Here is a 16,651-nt window from a genome sequence, read left to right on the forward strand (position 1 = left end):
AAACAAACCAAACAAGTTTTTATTATTTTACATACTATTGCTACCAAACAATGAGCAATCAAGCTAGCATCATGGCCTAAGCCAGTACTAACACGGTGCCATCACATCGGAGATCACCCAGTGGGCAAAACTGAACGGAAGAGCACGAGGGGGAACAGATATTTGATAACACCGTTTCATTTCAGATAACCCACTAAAAGTTTTCACTACTGCACCATTATAAAGATCTCCATCTCATGAATGGGGAACACAAAAATGAGAATACAATGGTGATCATAATTTGCCTCCATTTGTATCTCGCAGGTAATAAACTAAATCATCCCTATATTTTACTGCCACTAGCTGCGTGGTTTCAAAAGAAATAAACAAGACGGATACAAACTGTAACTACTCGTAGATCTCAAGATTCCTAACGCTGAGTAGTATGAACTTAACCACTTCTTCTGGGACCAAAAGCATGTTCGACGGATGAGTGTCTTAGCGGCTAGTAGAAAATGAAGCCTGCATGGCCATCAAGAGTAAAGGATTAGACGAATAGTAGTAACAGCATCTCTTCGGAGAAATTTTTTCCTATACCTGAAAAGGTGAAAATAACAAACACTTACCAACAGATTATTACTGAATCATGTTGTCAAGCTTCTGTCTGTACTGAGCCAAATTCTGCATTAATTTTTTTTTAAGTTTGAGATATAAATTGTAAGAAATTCAAAATGTTGGCACCACGAGCCATTCATCCGTATCAAATATATATACCAGTGAATCTTAGCATTTACCAAGCAATTTGAGCTACATGAAGCCATTCAAAATAAGGCAACAGAAACAGTACTGTTTCTGGAATTGTGTGGCGTAAAAGAAAAGGTATTTTTAGCGGCTTGAGTTATGATTCAAATCAAGTGTAGATGGAGTTGTCTGAACTTAAAATAATGAGATCTCAACAAATAGGCCAGTTATGCACTTATGTTTCTATATATGTCAAATTGTTTTGGAAATGAATTTGGAATCAGAATGTTGCTGCATCCAACAATTCTAACCTGAAAACAGAGAAGAATATTACCTTGGTATAAGCATAGACGCCTGCCTCAGACGGTCCTGCAGGACTTCCTCGCCTGATAAATTTCCCTTCCTTAAATATATACAGCATAGGAATGCCAGTAGACAGCTCAAGGCTGATTACCTGAGAAAAGAAGTGTGTAATTAACAATAATCAGTAAACGAGTTCTCATTGTGAAAATTAATAAACTACAGAACATATAGATAAAATACCTCTTGAGAAGTCAACTCGTCCAAATGCATTATAATCGACCTAAGTGAATTCCCATGGGCAGCAATCATCACATGCTTTCCAGCCACAAGTTGAGGTACAATCTATGGAATAAAAAACATACCTATGTTATACTACAAAGCTCCACAAAAATAATACTATATCACACACTGAAATTTCAACTGAATGCAGGGTTGTGTTTTTGGTATCATATTGGGTGATAGCAACAGAAACATATATAAGTACAAACTGGAAGAGGCATTGCAGGCTAACCACAGTTTGGAAAATAAAGAATGTAAAAGCTGACTTTCATATGCATACAAGCAGCATGCGACAGAGAAAGTTCCAACTGAATTAACAGTGTCCAATAATGTCCTTACTTGTTCTTTGAAATAAGCAACTGCTCTCTCCGCACACATTTCAAGGCTCTCGCCCTTTGGTGGAGGAATGTCATAACTGCGACGCCATTCATGAACTTGTTCTTTGCCGAACCGATCAGCAGTTTCTTGCTTGTTGAGACCTTGCAGTTCACCATACCTTATATGAAGAGGTAAAATTCCATGTGACGCTCAACAAGAAGCAAAACAAGAAATACACTACATCGAATAATCATTCTACAGCACAGCGAACCCTTACATTCGTTCATTCAACTGCCAAGCTGTTATGACAGGAATGGAGTGCTTCTTTGTCTCTTCGCTGTATATCTCACTCCACTTGTGAGCTTGTTCACTCTCATTATGCACAACGATTGGAACCTAATATGGTGAGTGGCATATGTCATAACCTGTTAACATGATTGGTTGCAAATGCAGACGTAGCCAATACTCTACTAGAAAGCTAAAAGATAGAGAACCTTCTTACGGCGATGCTGCATCATGGCAAGCATAGCCGTCATCTGAGCACGAATCAGTGACGAAGTGTATATTATGTCAACAGGGATATTGCATATCCTTTTACCCGCCTCAATTGCCTCGTCAACACCCTTTGGGGTCAGGGGCACATCAACACAGCCAGTAAACAGATTCTTCTCATTCCACAATGATTCACCATGTCGTATCAGTATGAGTGCACTTTCACCTACAAGCTCATGAACAGCAATCTTATAACATCAGTGAAACACTATTGGGCAGAACAATTTTGCCACCACTACAATGGTAAGTACAGCTAAACTTATAGAAAATTACTTGATTTCTTTGGGGTTGCGCCGCTTTTAGGGCTCGATGGTAGCTGAATCGACTCGACCACTGATGATTGTGAGTTTGAAGCACAAACTAAGCCCAAATTCCGGGCACCAAGGCAACGACGCCCTACCGGGACATAATGCACGTTGCAGGTTCTCTTTTCAAGACCGAAGCTGCCGGTGGACGGCAATTTGATGGATGAGAGCGCATGCTGAGATGTGGAAGCGGCCATCTGTCCCCAATAAAGACAATAAAATAAGCTTATTTCTTCCGTAGTAAGGCCCCATTTAGAACGCAGAAATTTTACAGGATGCAGAGTAATTCCTAAAATCCTATTAACTAAGATTGAGCAGTCTTGAGGTAGTCCCACACATCACATCAATTTTTCTTTCCTTTTTTTTTTGTATTTGTAAAATAGGATCATACGAAGCACCTCAAGAAGCAGCAGCAGGAGCAGCAAAAGCAACAACAAAATCCGCACTTCCACCCACACCATTACCTCTCCAATACCCATTCAGGGCATAAAACAGGAGGGGAAAGCACGAAGATCACATACATGGGGAAGCAAGGATGCCGAACCCTCGAAGAATGGCGCCTCGGCAGCTCGCGAAGGGCCGCGCTTTATAGGTCCCCTTGGCCGGCCCCCAGCAGGTCGGCGGGACCGATCCCGGACTCCTCGGCGAGATCCGCAGCGGTGTCGGCGGCGGCGGTGGCTGCTCGCGGAGATCGCCGGGCGCGGCGACGAAACCGAGGGGGCAGGTGGAAAAAAGGGCTCCTTTGTTTGCTGGTTCGGGTGGGCCGTTCTCCCGAGTTCTAATGCGGCGCGGTCGGTCTTAAAAACGGCCACCGGGAACGGGAGCGCGACGGGAGTTGGTTTGGGTTGGTGCCGCCGTGGGAACAAACGAGGTAAGTTTGCCTATGCATATAATCTCAACTAAAAGCCTATTTGTTTAGATATATAAGCTATTTCAATTTTACTTGATGGATGTAAATATACGCAGTCTAGCTTGATAGATACAGATAGACTCACATATCAGTGTTATAAAATCATCTTCATACGAATAACTAATCATAATCTTTAACTTCTACATCCACTCATGTAGCCTCATATTCGATCAACTAAGTAAAAACTAAATCTAATCTATCTACACAGATACTATTGGAGGCAATTAATAGCTCACTGAGCGATGATTGATGCAGTCAGTCAGTGCCCTCAATTATTCCTGATATGATTTCATTCAACTTTCTTCCGCTCAATCAAACTATACGATGCAGCTCTAAACAACCTCATCCAAAAAATCAAACACACCTTTACGACACTCTAGTGTTTCTTAAAAAATTTAAGAGACCAAATCCCATCCGGTAGAGGTTTCAAATTTTCCAAGTGGTGCCTTACAGGTTTCAAATGATTCTTATTGTATACAATACTATAATATGTATAGTTGTACTTGGATCACGAGATCGCCGCAATAAGCTACGTGGCTAATTCAAAAACATTTGTAATCAAATTGTATTGAACACTTTGTGATTTGTCTAAAAATATGTGATTCTATCGCTGACGTCTCTTGAATAAAAAAAGGTGGTTCTTTGCTGGCTTGCAGTTACCAACTCAATACCTCTGGCCTTCCATTGTCTTGAGAAAGCGTTCCTTAGCTGGATCAAACAGCTCTTGACGCTCCCAAGAACCACCAATTACATGGGCCTGCTCTCTCACTCTGATCTGGGCCATGACACAAGAGGTGAGGTCAAACACTCTGAACTTTTGGTAACCCAAGCACCGGACTTTTCCAACGATGTGATACTCCCTCACAAATATTGGTGTGAGATACAATGGTACTAATGCGGCTTGGTCTTCTGTTACACTTTCCTTTTGCTACTTCACGTCTTCACCACACGAGCTCCTAGCCAAACAACACAAGAATTAGTAGATTGGCGCGTTTACGTTGCATCTATTTTTGTTACACAGATCATGATGAAAGAAGACTGAAAAATTAGATTCGTCATTTTTGACATCTCAATATTTATTTATAAATTTATTAATACTTAACATATTTATTTAATTATAGAAAAAACAGTGTTACTTTCATATATGCACATAATTTTAACATGTAGAAGACAGTAATACGAATATAACTAAATTTGTTTCATATTTTTTTGAGTTTTAGATATTTTTCTATATATTTTAGATTATTTCATCCGATTTATCAATATAACTATTATTCCTTTCACTATTTTTCTGTAATTCTCAAAAAAGTATATGTGTATGTATACATGTATGGATACATATACATATACATATGGGTGTAATAGCTACAGTAATTTAATCTCTAACCCTAATTCTCACCCTCTAATGTATGTAATAGATTTCATGCCTGAAGAGTCGAGTCTGCTAAGTTGGGCTACCAACTATTGAGGATTTGATGAAAGTGTTATTGTTTAAGGTCTGTTTGTTTGGGTTTTTGTTTCTATATTTTTTGAAAAACTGTATTTTTGACTTTTCTGAAAAATTATTTTTTATTTTAGCTGTTAGATTTTACAATAATTTTTTAAGCTCCTCAGTACATTACTTCTCAGAAAAACTACTCTTACCTAGCTTCTCAGCTTTTAGGTTCTACTTCTAGTTTCTTCAAAAATACTTTTTAACAAATCCGTTTATTTAGATTTCTAACTCATAAACTTATATAAAAACAAAAGTCAAAAATAGTTTGAAACAAGCGGACCCTGAAGCCGTGAAATGCTTCTGGAATTCTGAACTCTGAGGTCGCCAGCCATTACTGGTGGCCCCATCTGAACTGGACATGCATTGATGGCGACTCTTACAATTGAGGTTGCTTAGTTCGTTCAGAGAATATTCTCTTAACGGCGTATATTCCCTTTTCTGACGACTTGACAATTAGAGATGAAAAATTGTGCCCCAATTGAACGCATTAGTTCCTAAGGCTTGGAGACATTGTAGTTCGGTCAAAAGTCAAGAACAGTTACTGTTCATGCGGTTGACAAAAGTGCGAGATCTTTGCATCTAGCAGCATGTTGTAAACATGAGCAGTATCACCGGTCATGCCAAACGATACAGGTGATCTTGCGGCGCTTTGGGATGAGTGTTTCAAGGATTGAAGTCATTGCGCAATCATGTTGACGGACGGTCACGATTCTTTCTCCGCGCAAGACTTACAAAGTACCTATGAGAATATGGTTTTTTTTTGGGGGGGGGGGGGGGGCTGTACAGAACTGCTACCGGTGAACAATCTGAATTATAGGACTTGTCTTTACAGAGTCACATTTCTATCACGGGACTGCTTAGTCTCCTCTTGCCGGGTGCAGGTTGCCCCTATTCCATTCTGCTAATCAATTTCAGAAATAGAACAGAAAGTCAATGCACAGGCTTTTCCAAGGGGGATTTGGTGACACTTGCTTTCACCATCAATCTTGGCATAAGCATCCATGCATGCATGTTTCTCTGCATCTTATGATGTATCCGATAGTTCCAACTCCGGTCTGAAACTCCCAGACGGGTCCCAAAAGCTGCCAGAGCAAAATTTCCCGTAAGTACTGTATGTAACAACCATGGCGAGGAAAATGATCCATCTTCCATTCAGATAAGGTAATAGGACTCATAAATAATTCAGATAAGTTGAGAATACTATACTTTGTACGATGTCGGACCCTGTCTGCTCTAATATCTGTATGTTCCTCGTCATCAGATGCTCACTTGTAAATTCCAACGAGGAGGATGTCGTATAGAAGCGTGGAGTTCCCAGGAATGTTGCAGTCTCCTGTCAAAGTAAGCAGATAATCTGAACACACGTGCAGTTTACTGACAGTGCTAAAGCTAGTTCAGGTCTGAAAATTTTCTGAATATTTGGTGCAGTCAATTGGCACAGCCGCATCTTTAGACCCTTCTAATTTCCAAGCATGAATGGCTAGTTTACCTGAGAAGCAGCCTGCTGGTTCAGGCCCGTATGCCAAAGTTGCAGGGATCATAAGCTTGCGCTTTCCACCTGAAGCAGATTTGCAATGGAGTCATGGCGCAGTTTGAGAAATGGTATATTGGCCTAGGAACAAGATGCAAATTCTGACCATACCGACAAGCATGGGTGGCACACCACCACCGCCACTGATTCCCTGTTCAAGCCCTCGGAGGATCTACATATGGAAAATGCGAAAAAAGCAAACGATCGCGTAACCGATCAGGATGCTAAATGAATCTAACATCTTTTGCAATGAGCAAATGATGCGCACCTTGCCTGCGCCGATGCGCATTGTCAGTGGCCTGCCGCGCTTGTAGCTGCTGTCGAACACTGTCCCGTCAGGAAATCTTGCAGTGTAGTGCACCTAAAAAGTTCCAACCATCAACAGAAATGAATTGTTACATATGAACTTTCGCCTCTTTTATTCAGAGAAAAATTATCAGTTTTGTTCCTTAAAGAGCACAATAAGGTCAGTGCAATTATTTTTCGAAAGAACGGCATGAGAGATTGAGAGTTGCCGAGAATTTATTAGAAGGAGGTCAGTACAATTACAGAGAACATATCGGCTAAAATCAGGATCTGAACCAAGACAGAGACGTCGTATATTCACAGAAGAGAAATGTTAATAGCACAGGGGAAAGTGCAGTCAAAGGAAGTCGCAGGGCATGCAAGAAACCGTTCTCTCGGCACTGACATTGATGAGCTCGCCACGCGGGGGCTGGACGCCGGTGCCGACGGCGACGTCGCAGTACCCGAGCCCAGACTTGACGAGGGTCAGGTCGCAGAGCTTCTCCCCCACCGTCGCGTAGTACTCGATGCGCGTCGCCTCGGCGTCCCCGGCCGGGCACAGCAGCGCGGCCGAGGCCAGGAACCCCGCGCCCAGCGCGAGCAGCCCCCTCCTGCCGGCCGACGCCACCTGAGGAGCGGCAGCGTGGCCCTGATACGAGGAAGTGGACGGCGAGGAGGAGGAGGAGGCGTTGCAGGGCGCGACAGCGAGCACCTTCCCAGGCTTGGCGAGCGGTGGCGACGGGATTGGGCTGGACGCCATGAGAGACGACAAGGAGGAGATGGGAGGCGGCATGGTTGCTGGCCGCGTGGATTATCCGCAAACTGTGGCTGCAAGGCGCGCAGGCTCGGGTCGTTATAACGACACGGCAAATTTGTCGCGCCAAGGCCATGTGGACTCTCAATTCCTGACCAGGCCGTGACGCCTCGGATTGGCCCAAGGTGGCATGGGGTTACGCTTTTGCCGTGCGCGCACGTCAAAATCTAAGGTCTTCAACGTGCCGGGCCAAGAGTTTCGGGGCAAACGGCATCGGACGGTCCCTCGCGCTGCACATCGAAAAAGTTTTTTTTATATTTTTATCATTAATATTTAAATAAATAGATCTCTGTAATAATATTTGTACAAATAGACGTCTACACACTTCGAAAGTGTTACAATACTTTCAGAGAGCGATAAATATACTATGGTGGTAGCGTTACCCTGTATCATTCTCTCAGAGGTTGGGTATAGCCCACCCCCGAGCGTAGCGCTCCTTACCGCCCTCTTGGAGGGCGGATAGGCCCTACTCCCGCGCTCGTCGACCGTAACATCTCTTATCGCTCACTGAGAGACCATGTAACCCTCTTGCTGCCATCTCAAGGGACGGTTAGCCCCCGCACGCGCTCTCTTCCACTGCTCTCACGTTATAAAAAAGCTAAAAATCAACCAAAATAGCTATTTAAATTTAGAAAAAAGGAAAGAGAGGGGTAGGAGAGGAGAGGGAGGTAGCACGATAAAGCCCTACTGTTTTTTATCTGTGAATTTTGGATCTCAGTTTCTAATAATTTTTCTATACTTATATTTTTATTAGTAATTAAAGTACTACTAGGTCTATGGTTTAGTGACCTAACAGTAGTTATATTATATAAGATATAGGGTTTATACTAGGTCTTTTGTAATATATTGTAAAGATCAATTTTAATATGTTAGGAAAGACATCAAATGTATAGTAGTATTTAGAGTACAGTAGTTTCGATTATCTAGATTTTATAGAATAATGATATAGGTAATAATTATAGATAATTAGAAACTTTATTAAGTAGATGGATGGTTAATTAGTTTAAATTGGTTAGTTTGCTTGTGAGAAATATTGATTGTAGTGAACTAAATGTATTGTTAGGTGATCATTTGTATCGGTAATTTTGTTAGAGTTTCGATAATCATAAGTATAGTTTTTCGGTATTAACATTGGACATATTTTCGGATGTTTTCACGGATCCTCGATAAATTATATTTTTAGATATATTATGGTGAATATCAGATTGGTTATGGTTTTAACGGTGTAGATCTATTATGTTATATTTTTAGATATATTATGGTAAAATCTAGAGAGATCTACACCGTTAGTACCATAACCAATCTGGCATTTACTATAATATATCTGAAAATATAATTTATCAGACATCCATGAAAACATCAAAAAATATGTCCAATGTTAATACAGAAAAACTATACTTCTGATTATCGAAACTCTATTAAAATTACTGACACCAATTATTACCTAACAATATATTTAGTTCACTATAATCAATATTGCTCCTAAGCAAACAAACAAATTTAAACGAATTAACCATCCATCTACTTAATAAAGTTTCTAATTATCTACAATTACTACCTATATATTATTCTGCAAGATCTAGATAATCGAAACTACGGTACTCTAAATACTACTATATATCTAATGACTATCTTACCATGTTAAAATTGATCTTTATAATATACTAACAAGGACAAAAAAAATTATTTTCTAATCAACTTTCTAAACCCTAGGTTTCATATAATGTAACTATTGTTATATCGCTACACCCTAGATCTAGTGGTACTTTAATTACTAATAAAAATATAAGTCTAGAACAATTATAAAAAACCGAGATCTAAAATCTACATATAAAAACAGTAGAGATTCACCATGATGACTCCCTCTCTTTCTTTTTTTTAGATTTAAATGACTATTTAGCTGATTTTTAGCCTTTTATAGCGTGAGGATAGTGAGAGGAGGACGGGTGCGGGGGACTAATCGTTCCTTGAGAGGGTGGTAAGGGGGCTACCCATCCTTTTAGTGGGTAGTAAGCGGTGGTACGGTCGGTGAACGTGGGGTGTGGCCTACGCGTCCACTCAAAAGGTGGTAAGGAGCGTTGCGCTCGGGATGAACCCTACCTGCTCTTTGAGAGTGTGGTAAGGGGTGATGACGCTATCACTATAGTATCTTTACCATTCTCTAAAAATATCGTAGTCCTTTCATATGACGGTAGACGTCTATTTGTACAAATATTATCGTATAAGATCTATTTATTTAAATATTAACGATAAAAATAGAAAAATAGAAGAAAAAAACTCCACATCGAAACGCGCACGGCACGGGCCGTTTCGGGAGCGAATTCTTGGCCCACCCGAACAGGTCGCCGCGTTGCCGCGTGCGACCACCGTCCGACCCGGAACCCGACGTGCCGGCCGCGGATGTGGATGCATTCAAGAGCGGACGTGGCACCGCGCCAAGTGGGATGCCCATGCCGCTAGTTACAGCTTCGCCAACGTGGTGCGCCGGCGTCCCGCATCTCGGCGCGCGTCCAGGCCAGTGAGACGGTACGCACGACGCCTGGCAGGAAGGAGAGCAAAACCGGTCCTGCAACAGGTGATCGAAACTTTGATCGCTTTGCATGCACAGCGAGGCGATCTGCGACCAGCGTTAGGATTCAGACAGCACATCTTGGCGTGACGGTGCCGTGACTGGACACCTGGTATGTCTCCCTGTTTCACCTTTGTTTGTATCTACGTGCAATGCATTTGGGGTCGTCTTTGTTTATTTGTTGCTCTTCCTGGACAAAAGTGAAGACCACTCCGTAACTTTTCAACGAGCTGATGTGCACAGTGGCAGAGCTAGTATTTTTTTTATTAGATGTGCATTCTAAACTTTTAAAAGACTGTAAATTTAATATACAAATATAAAATTTATCAAAATATAATACAAATATATTTAAAAGGTCTCACAATATCATAAATTAAATAAATAAATTTGAAATTTTGCAAAAATATAATATAAAGAGTTCAAATATGAAATAAGGTCTTACACAAATAGAATATTACAATACGATAATTAATCAAGCATTATAGCATTTTCTCCCTGAATTAAACTCAACTTGGAAAATAAAAGGAATAATTAGAAATCACTAAAAGCAATCATAAGTTTAAAATGTTTTTAGAGTGTTCCTTATGTTCCAAATAACTCTCCATAATTTTTCCAAAATTAATTGAAGTATTTTGGTATTTCTTTAGCTGTGCTTTGATTTTTGGAATTTATTAATCAATTGGAAAACATAATAGAAAATGAACATAATAAAGAAAACTTAGAGAAAAAATATTTGGACCAAAACTATAATCCTTTTTGGGTTGAGCTCAATTTCTTTTCTCCTTTTGTCTGGCCGTCTCATTTCTTTCTTCTCTGGCCTCCTTTATTTCTTATTTGGACTTTTTTCCCTCTAGACAATATACTGTGAAATTTTAAGCCAAAAATTTAGATAGTCCCGGGCCAATCCGGATCCCACATGGCTCCACCCATGCATGTGCACTAGAACTCCGAAACAGGATTTCACGTTCAAGGACACTGTTAGAGTATACTGTAAAGTATCCAAAAGGATCTGACTGATAGGGTAAGGTATTATTATTTTTCATCTTATTTTTAAGATTCTTTGATTTCTAAGCTACCATATAATATATAGAAATAACTCACGGAGCTCAATACAAATCACCCATTACAAAATATTCATTCTTTTTATGTTGTATCAAACCTACGCCATTCTTAAGCCGCCACCTCTACAACTTTTGTTGCGCCACCCCTAGGAGATGATTCGATCTCCATGATCTCTCTCGGTGTTGTGTAAGCCGTAGTTTAGTCGTGTCATCGATCCATAGACTGGCCACCAATTAGAGTTTTTCCTGATCATTTTTAGATTGTGTTTTCTCTGCTTTTTTCGATCATAGATCGATTTGCATCGCACTGCTGATCCATCGATGTTCCTCGCCTCCAGACTTCACCACCTCAGCTTCGATCTCTCCAGCATCTCCTCTTCTTCGATGACGTCGCAACATGATGTGACACGCTCATCGACATGACCCTCATTTGTGGCCTTCCGAGCGCCCCGTCTGTCATCATGATCACACTGGATCATCGTCATCGAACCGTCGTCCGCGAGCATGAACCCGTCACAACACTGAGAACGAGGTTGTTGATGCATCGCTAATCAGGGCTGCAGCGTCAGCGCTCGTGGTCACGACATCATTACCGAGGTCGTCACCTCTCCTGGTAGTGGTTCCACTCCATGCTACTTGTCCTCATCACCACGCCAAATATCGTTCCGAGTCGGTGTTTTCCTCTGACACCTCTAGGCCATCGTTGCTAGTCGAGGTCTTCGGGTGAATCAACATGACTTTGTGCACGCATGTGCTCATGTTGGTGCTTTGGGACTGCACCCTCCTCAACAGTTACAACCCTCGGTCACCTCGTTCTCGGCTATTTCAACAACAAAAAGGTTATTACCATCTTGAGCAACTCATCAGCTTCCACTTCAGTCTAAGGGTGTGCGTTGCTCACGCTACGACTATGAGTGTATGATAGAGTATGTGGTAAAGTATTCACAAGGATTCGACTATCATAATAGGGTAGGATTAGTATCTATTTTATTTCTAGGATTATTTAAGATTTATATAAATAGTCCACAAGACATAATACAAATCACCCATTGCAAATATATTTGTCCTTTTTAGAGGCGGCAAGAGCAAATGACAACACCTGATGCCTCTTGAGCTGGAAGAAAGGGCAAAGAAGCACAGGCATGGATGGCCGTCCAAAAATACGGTACCACTTGCCACCTGGGAGCTGGTTACCAGATGAAACTACGTAAAACCAAAATGCGTGGAGAATAATAATCCACACCAGCGAACATACAGAGAATAAACAAGGAACAACAATTGACACTCGTCTGAAGTGCCTCCCATAATTTGTGTCGTCAGCAGCGGCAACTCGAACCCTTCTTTTCCTCCCTTTCTGGTGGTACAGCGACACGATGCAATACAAAAGTGAACCACTTGCCAGCCAAAAGTACATGGGACCTTAGGGAAACAGCTAATGGGGAATCAACATCCATTTCTTTACCTTTTTTCTCTTGACCAAGTGACAAGAGACTCTCTTTCATTTCTCAGCTGAAATTTTATCGCAATTTCACAAAATTACAAATACTTTTTAGCTGATAAGTAAAGTACACATTTCAATTTATTTTGCAGAAATATTTGGCACAAAATTTCATCAAACTTCACAAAAGTTGTTTTCCATTTAATGTGATTACATCTGAAAGGAGAAATCTTTTGGTAAAATTGTCAGGTGGAAAACTACTTACCGGTGGCGATACTAATATTGGAGCTTGTTGAAATGTTATGTCAGAACATGAACATGCGTGAGCTTGTTGAAATGTCATGTGAAAATATAAACATATGTGGTGCGTAGTTTTATGAAATTTACTCAAAATTTTATGGCCATAGTCACATTTTTGTAAGCCGGAAGGTGAGTCCCTGCCCGGCTGTTCCAATCTGCCAACCGACGCAAAGCAACCGTGAGTACATGCATGTATGCAACAAACCATGATGTACAAAGTATATTATATAGATAGGTGCAGGTTTAACGCGATGTGCATGTCGTATTACTGCCGCAACAAGTTCATGTTCATGGCATTTCTATATGTCCTACTAGTATTATATAGCCAGGGGACCTTCCCCTGAGAAGGAAAGGATCTAGAAGAGATGAGGATTAAAGAACGGGACGGTTTCCCCGTCCACGGCAGGAAGCGATGAAGTACGCACTTGGGCTCTTGACTTTGGGAGACAGGCGCCTAGCTTGGGAGGCAAGCATGAAAGACATGGAGCACCAAACACTACGCTTCATATATGGCAAAGTGATGCATGCTTACCACCGATACAGCATAACTCATACGTCGAAATATTTCTTATCGCAATACTAGCAGCATAAATTAACACACAAAAAGAGGAGACACGTGACCAATCCCCAAGCAGGAGAATCACACTTTAACAGAGAGATACTTCTTCACAGCATCCCAGGAGCCGGTGCCAAGTGCCATGAAGAAGATGGAAATTGTGTGGTGCCATGAAGAACCTCCAAAAGTCATACTACTCTACTACCAACTGCCAGAAGAAGATGAAAATTGTGTGGTGACTGAGAGGAAAGCGTAGAGGATGACCCTTTTATAGGCCTGCTCAGCATTGCAATGAATAGGCCATTCGTCTGGGTGTTCACCAGAAAACGATGCGCTCTCCGTCTCGTGCGCGGCTGCTGCTGTTGCCGCCGCATCAAGGCTGCCGTGAGTGACGCACGCGCTACGTCCTTCGCCTGTGTTTCCGCCCCCCGCTGGGCGGCGCGCCCCGTCTCATCGTGGTGTTCGTTTCATCGGCGTTCGTCGACCTCGTGAATCGAATCACCGTACACAATCCCTCCCCGCTCCACGGTTTCTTGTTCTCTTCCGCCGGTGAGATGTACTGTACGACGTAGTTCACCACTCCGCGGTGCGTAATAACTAAAATCATCTCTAACCATATTTCCTTCATTTTATTCTCTTCTCGATTCTTTTTTCTGTTTTTATTCTCTGTATTTTCTCTTATATCCAACAGCTTCTCTTCGAAAAAATTGTGAAAGAATCCTATCCTGAGATGAATAACCCTGAGAATACTTTCGTGACTAGAACCGTAAAGAAAAATCGTTAAAGTGCTAAAAAAAATAAAAATCCTTTCGTAATAGAAATCTAGCCCACGAAGAGAAACCCTTGGGTTGGTCTAACAAGACGCAGCGGCTCCTAACAAACCGACCTGCGTATCATTGGCAGATTCTAGAACATGTCAAGATGCCATGCAGTTTGTTGCGTCCGAGTAGCTGGGGTTCCATCCCATTGCACATGTGTCGTATTTTCGGGTCCAGAACGAAAAGGTCCGGGGGTGATTTCGCAAGTTTCCTTTTGCACCCTCGAACCCTAAAGTAAAAACAGTGCCGTGCTTGGTTACTAGACGACGATACTGTACTACAGTAGATTCACGTGGTCGACTGGTGAGCATAAACAATGAGATTCTCGGTCTTAACAGGTCAAAAGCTCGTGCAAGCCACTGTGTGCCAGACCGCTTTTCTGGCTTTCTCCTCCTACGCTTGCTTGCCTGATGAGCGAGTGTGTTGCTCTAGGTGGGGAGCAGATTATCAAATTCTGCTGCTGCACAACCTGGCCGCCTCACTCATCAGCTACAGACTGCACAACAAACTTGTCACCGCACCTACCTAGCTTATGCATCGGCTCAAGAGCTCAACGCAAACTGCACAAGAACATCAAGGAAATCAAATAACCAGATGCGAGCAAAAGGGAGGCGAAAGATGTGCAATCTGTTGTTGCAACCCAGGTTTTTCCTTGGACAGAGAAGAAAACCACCACAGACATTATCCTGAACGCCTCCCACTGCCACTTTGGTTCATGAGCCAATCTAGAGCTAAGCTGTATACACAGACGCTATAGCATGGCACGCACCACATGGCGAATGCCCAGAAAACTGACGGACTGACCGATCCGGTGTTGCTGTTCTCGTCTGCAGGGCGCGAAAACGCAACACCCCTTGCACCTCCCGTCGCGCCACTGGAGCCGGAGCTAGGCGGCGGCGACAGTCTCCCCGCCGCTGCCGGACTGGTCGGAGCCGCTGGCGCCGGAGACGGACGAGGCCTCCTTGATGGAGGTGAGGGAGCAGGTCTTCTCCATGCGCTCGTCGTGCTCGATCTGCTGCTCCCTGCACTCCTGGCTGCAGAATGCCACCTCACCCCTGCACGCCACAGTGAAGAGAATCCAAGCATCAGGTCACGGCCAAGATCTTTAACAAAGAATTTACTAGCAACCTTCCAGTCCATTCAAGGGGAAAAGACAGTTTATTAACATGCGGTAGATGAGAGATTGTGACAGTTAAAAAATCGCGAGTTAGATGATTCCAAGTAACCAGGCTTATATCATAATCAAGAACAGCTCATATGATTGGCCAGTTAGTTTTTATTAATGCTTTGCTTGGAGGAGAACAGTATGTTGACTCATAATCACAATTATACGCACCTACATGATGCATCCTGAACACTATTAACAAGTCGTAGTAGTAAATAAATAAAACGCCGAAAGAAATATTCGCATCAAATATTCCTCTAGAAAACAAGAGGGAATGAGATTCATACTATAGTATATATGAGCTAGGACGAGTTGGGTGCTAATAGAATCAGATCGCAGTTAATTCGCCAAATAAATGAGGATCACAAAATAGTACTTCCTTCCATCAATAAATCAGAACAGATCAAATACTTCCCTGATTCAATAGAAGGGGACAGATCGCAATTACTTTCCTAAATAAGCGAGGGCAAAACCACAAGATCAACACAGAATTTTGAATCTACTGGAAACAAGATGGAATCGCACGTAAACAAGCCAGCCGCATGATGAAACAGAGATTCGATCTAGGTGCAATCCTGACGTGGAAAACAAATTGATAAGAGCCACTTGTAGAACATCGCAGAGCAACGCGAAAAGATATTCGTGAAAGAATTATGACGCAAGAACAAGGGAATTTTCGACGAGCATTCCAACGGCAGCACCTGTAGAATTTAAAAGCAGCGGTGATCTTGATCTACAAACCTGTAGATGAAGGTGTCGCGGCCGGGACCGAGGCGGCGGTTGCAGAGGCCGCACGCCTTCAAGAACGCCGCCGTCTCCACACCGGCGAAGTATCTGCCGTAGTTGTAGCCCCTCGGCGCCGCGCCGCCTCCTTCGGATCCCATCCCCGGGCCACCAGCGGGGAGGGAGGCGGAGGACGGCACGTCGGCGCCCCGCTCCTGGCGCCCCTGCTTGGCCGCCGACGGCACCGTCACCATGCTAGCCGTCCGGGGCAGCACCCTGCTCCTCTGCCGCTTCCCCAGCGTCGTCCCGGACTCGATTCGCTCCGCCGGCTCCATTCCTTCCTCGCTCCCGCGCCCTGGCAAACCTGTGATGTGATGGCTTTTTTGTCCAAGATTTGGGGTGAGGTGGGGTGGAGAGGGGTTTTTGGGGAGGAGAGGGAGGGGCATAAAAGGAGGCGGAGCGGAGTGGGACGCGGGATCTGGGCCGTCCGCCATCTCCGCCAGAATCTA

At 42.8% G+C, this 16,651-nt stretch overlaps 3 protein-coding genes across 3 annotated transcripts; all 3 read right to left on the reverse strand.

Annotated features, from left to right (window-relative positions):
* Positions 1–161: 161 nt before the first annotated feature.
* On the reverse strand, positions 162–3,273 carry LOC133921215 (2,3-bisphosphoglycerate-dependent phosphoglycerate mutase 1-like). The gene is made up of 9 exons (XM_062366003.1): positions 2,999–3,273; positions 2,446–2,674; positions 2,115–2,338; positions 1,898–2,016; positions 1,642–1,798; positions 1,264–1,365; positions 1,055–1,174; positions 606–660; positions 162–501 (listed from the first exon to the last, which is right to left on the reverse strand). Exons 2-8 carry the CDS (start codon positions 2,672–2,674, stop codon positions 616–618), a joined length of 996 nt encoding a protein of 331 aa, XP_062221987.1. The 5' UTR covers positions 2,999–3,273; the 3' UTR covers positions 162–501; positions 606–615.
* A 2,381-nt stretch (positions 3,274–5,654) lies between these two features.
* LOC133921216 (photosynthetic NDH subunit of lumenal location 4, chloroplastic-like) lies at positions 5,655–7,538 on the reverse strand. Its single transcript, XM_062366004.1, has 6 exons — positions 7,105–7,538; positions 6,682–6,774; positions 6,525–6,585; positions 6,372–6,440; positions 6,089–6,215; positions 5,655–5,964 (listed from the first exon to the last, which is right to left on the reverse strand). The coding sequence occupies exons 1-5, from the start codon at positions 7,489–7,491 to the stop codon at positions 6,148–6,150; spliced, it is 678 nt and encodes a 225-aa protein (XP_062221988.1). The 5' UTR covers positions 7,492–7,538; the 3' UTR covers positions 5,655–5,964; positions 6,089–6,147.
* A 7,324-nt stretch (positions 7,539–14,862) lies between these two features.
* Positions 14,863–16,651, reverse strand: LOC133921217 (FCS-Like Zinc finger 7-like). Its single transcript, XM_062366006.1, has 2 exons — positions 16,161–16,651; positions 14,863–15,309 (listed from the first exon to the last, which is right to left on the reverse strand). Exons 1-2 carry the CDS (start codon positions 16,634–16,636, stop codon positions 15,141–15,143), a joined length of 645 nt encoding a protein of 214 aa, XP_062221990.1. The 5' UTR covers positions 16,637–16,651; the 3' UTR covers positions 14,863–15,140.

The sequence above is a fragment of the Phragmites australis genome, chromosome 6, assembly GCF_958298935.1.
Source record: "Phragmites australis chromosome 6, lpPhrAust1.1, whole genome shotgun sequence".
In the NCBI taxonomy this organism is placed as follows: Eukaryota; Viridiplantae; Streptophyta; class Magnoliopsida; order Poales; family Poaceae; genus Phragmites; species Phragmites australis.

Coding starts and splice junctions, on each gene's coding strand:
- LOC133921215 (XM_062366003.1), bottom strand. CDS start 2,674: ATGGCCGCTTCCACATCTCAGCATGCGCTCTCATCCATCAAATTGCCG. Junction 1,799..1,897: donor TGGCAGTTGAATGAACGAAT/GTAAGGGTTCGC, acceptor TCTTCATATAAG/GTATGGTGAACTGCAAGGTC. Junction 1,175..1,263: donor ACGAGTTGACTTCTCAAGAG/GTATTTTATCTA, acceptor TTCTTTTCTCAG/GTAATCAGCCTTGAGCTGTC.
- LOC133921216 (XM_062366004.1), bottom strand. CDS start 7,491: ATGCCGCCTCCCATCTCCTCCTTGTCGTCTCTCATGGCGTCCAGCCCA. Junction 6,775..7,104: donor CGCGTGGCGAGCTCATCAAT/GTCAGTGCCGAG, acceptor GGAACTTTTTAG/GTGCACTACACTGCAAGATT. Junction 6,586..6,681: donor TGCGCATCGGCGCAGGCAAG/GTGCGCATCATT, acceptor TTCCATATGTAG/ATCCTCCGAGGGCTTGAACA.
- LOC133921217 (XM_062366006.1), bottom strand. CDS start 16,636: ATGGCGGACGGCCCAGATCCCGCGTCCCACTCCGCTCCGCCTCCTTTT. Junction 15,310..16,160: donor CGCGACACCTTCATCTACAG/GTTTGTAGATCA, acceptor TGTGGCGTGCAG/GGGTGAGGTGGCATTCTGCA.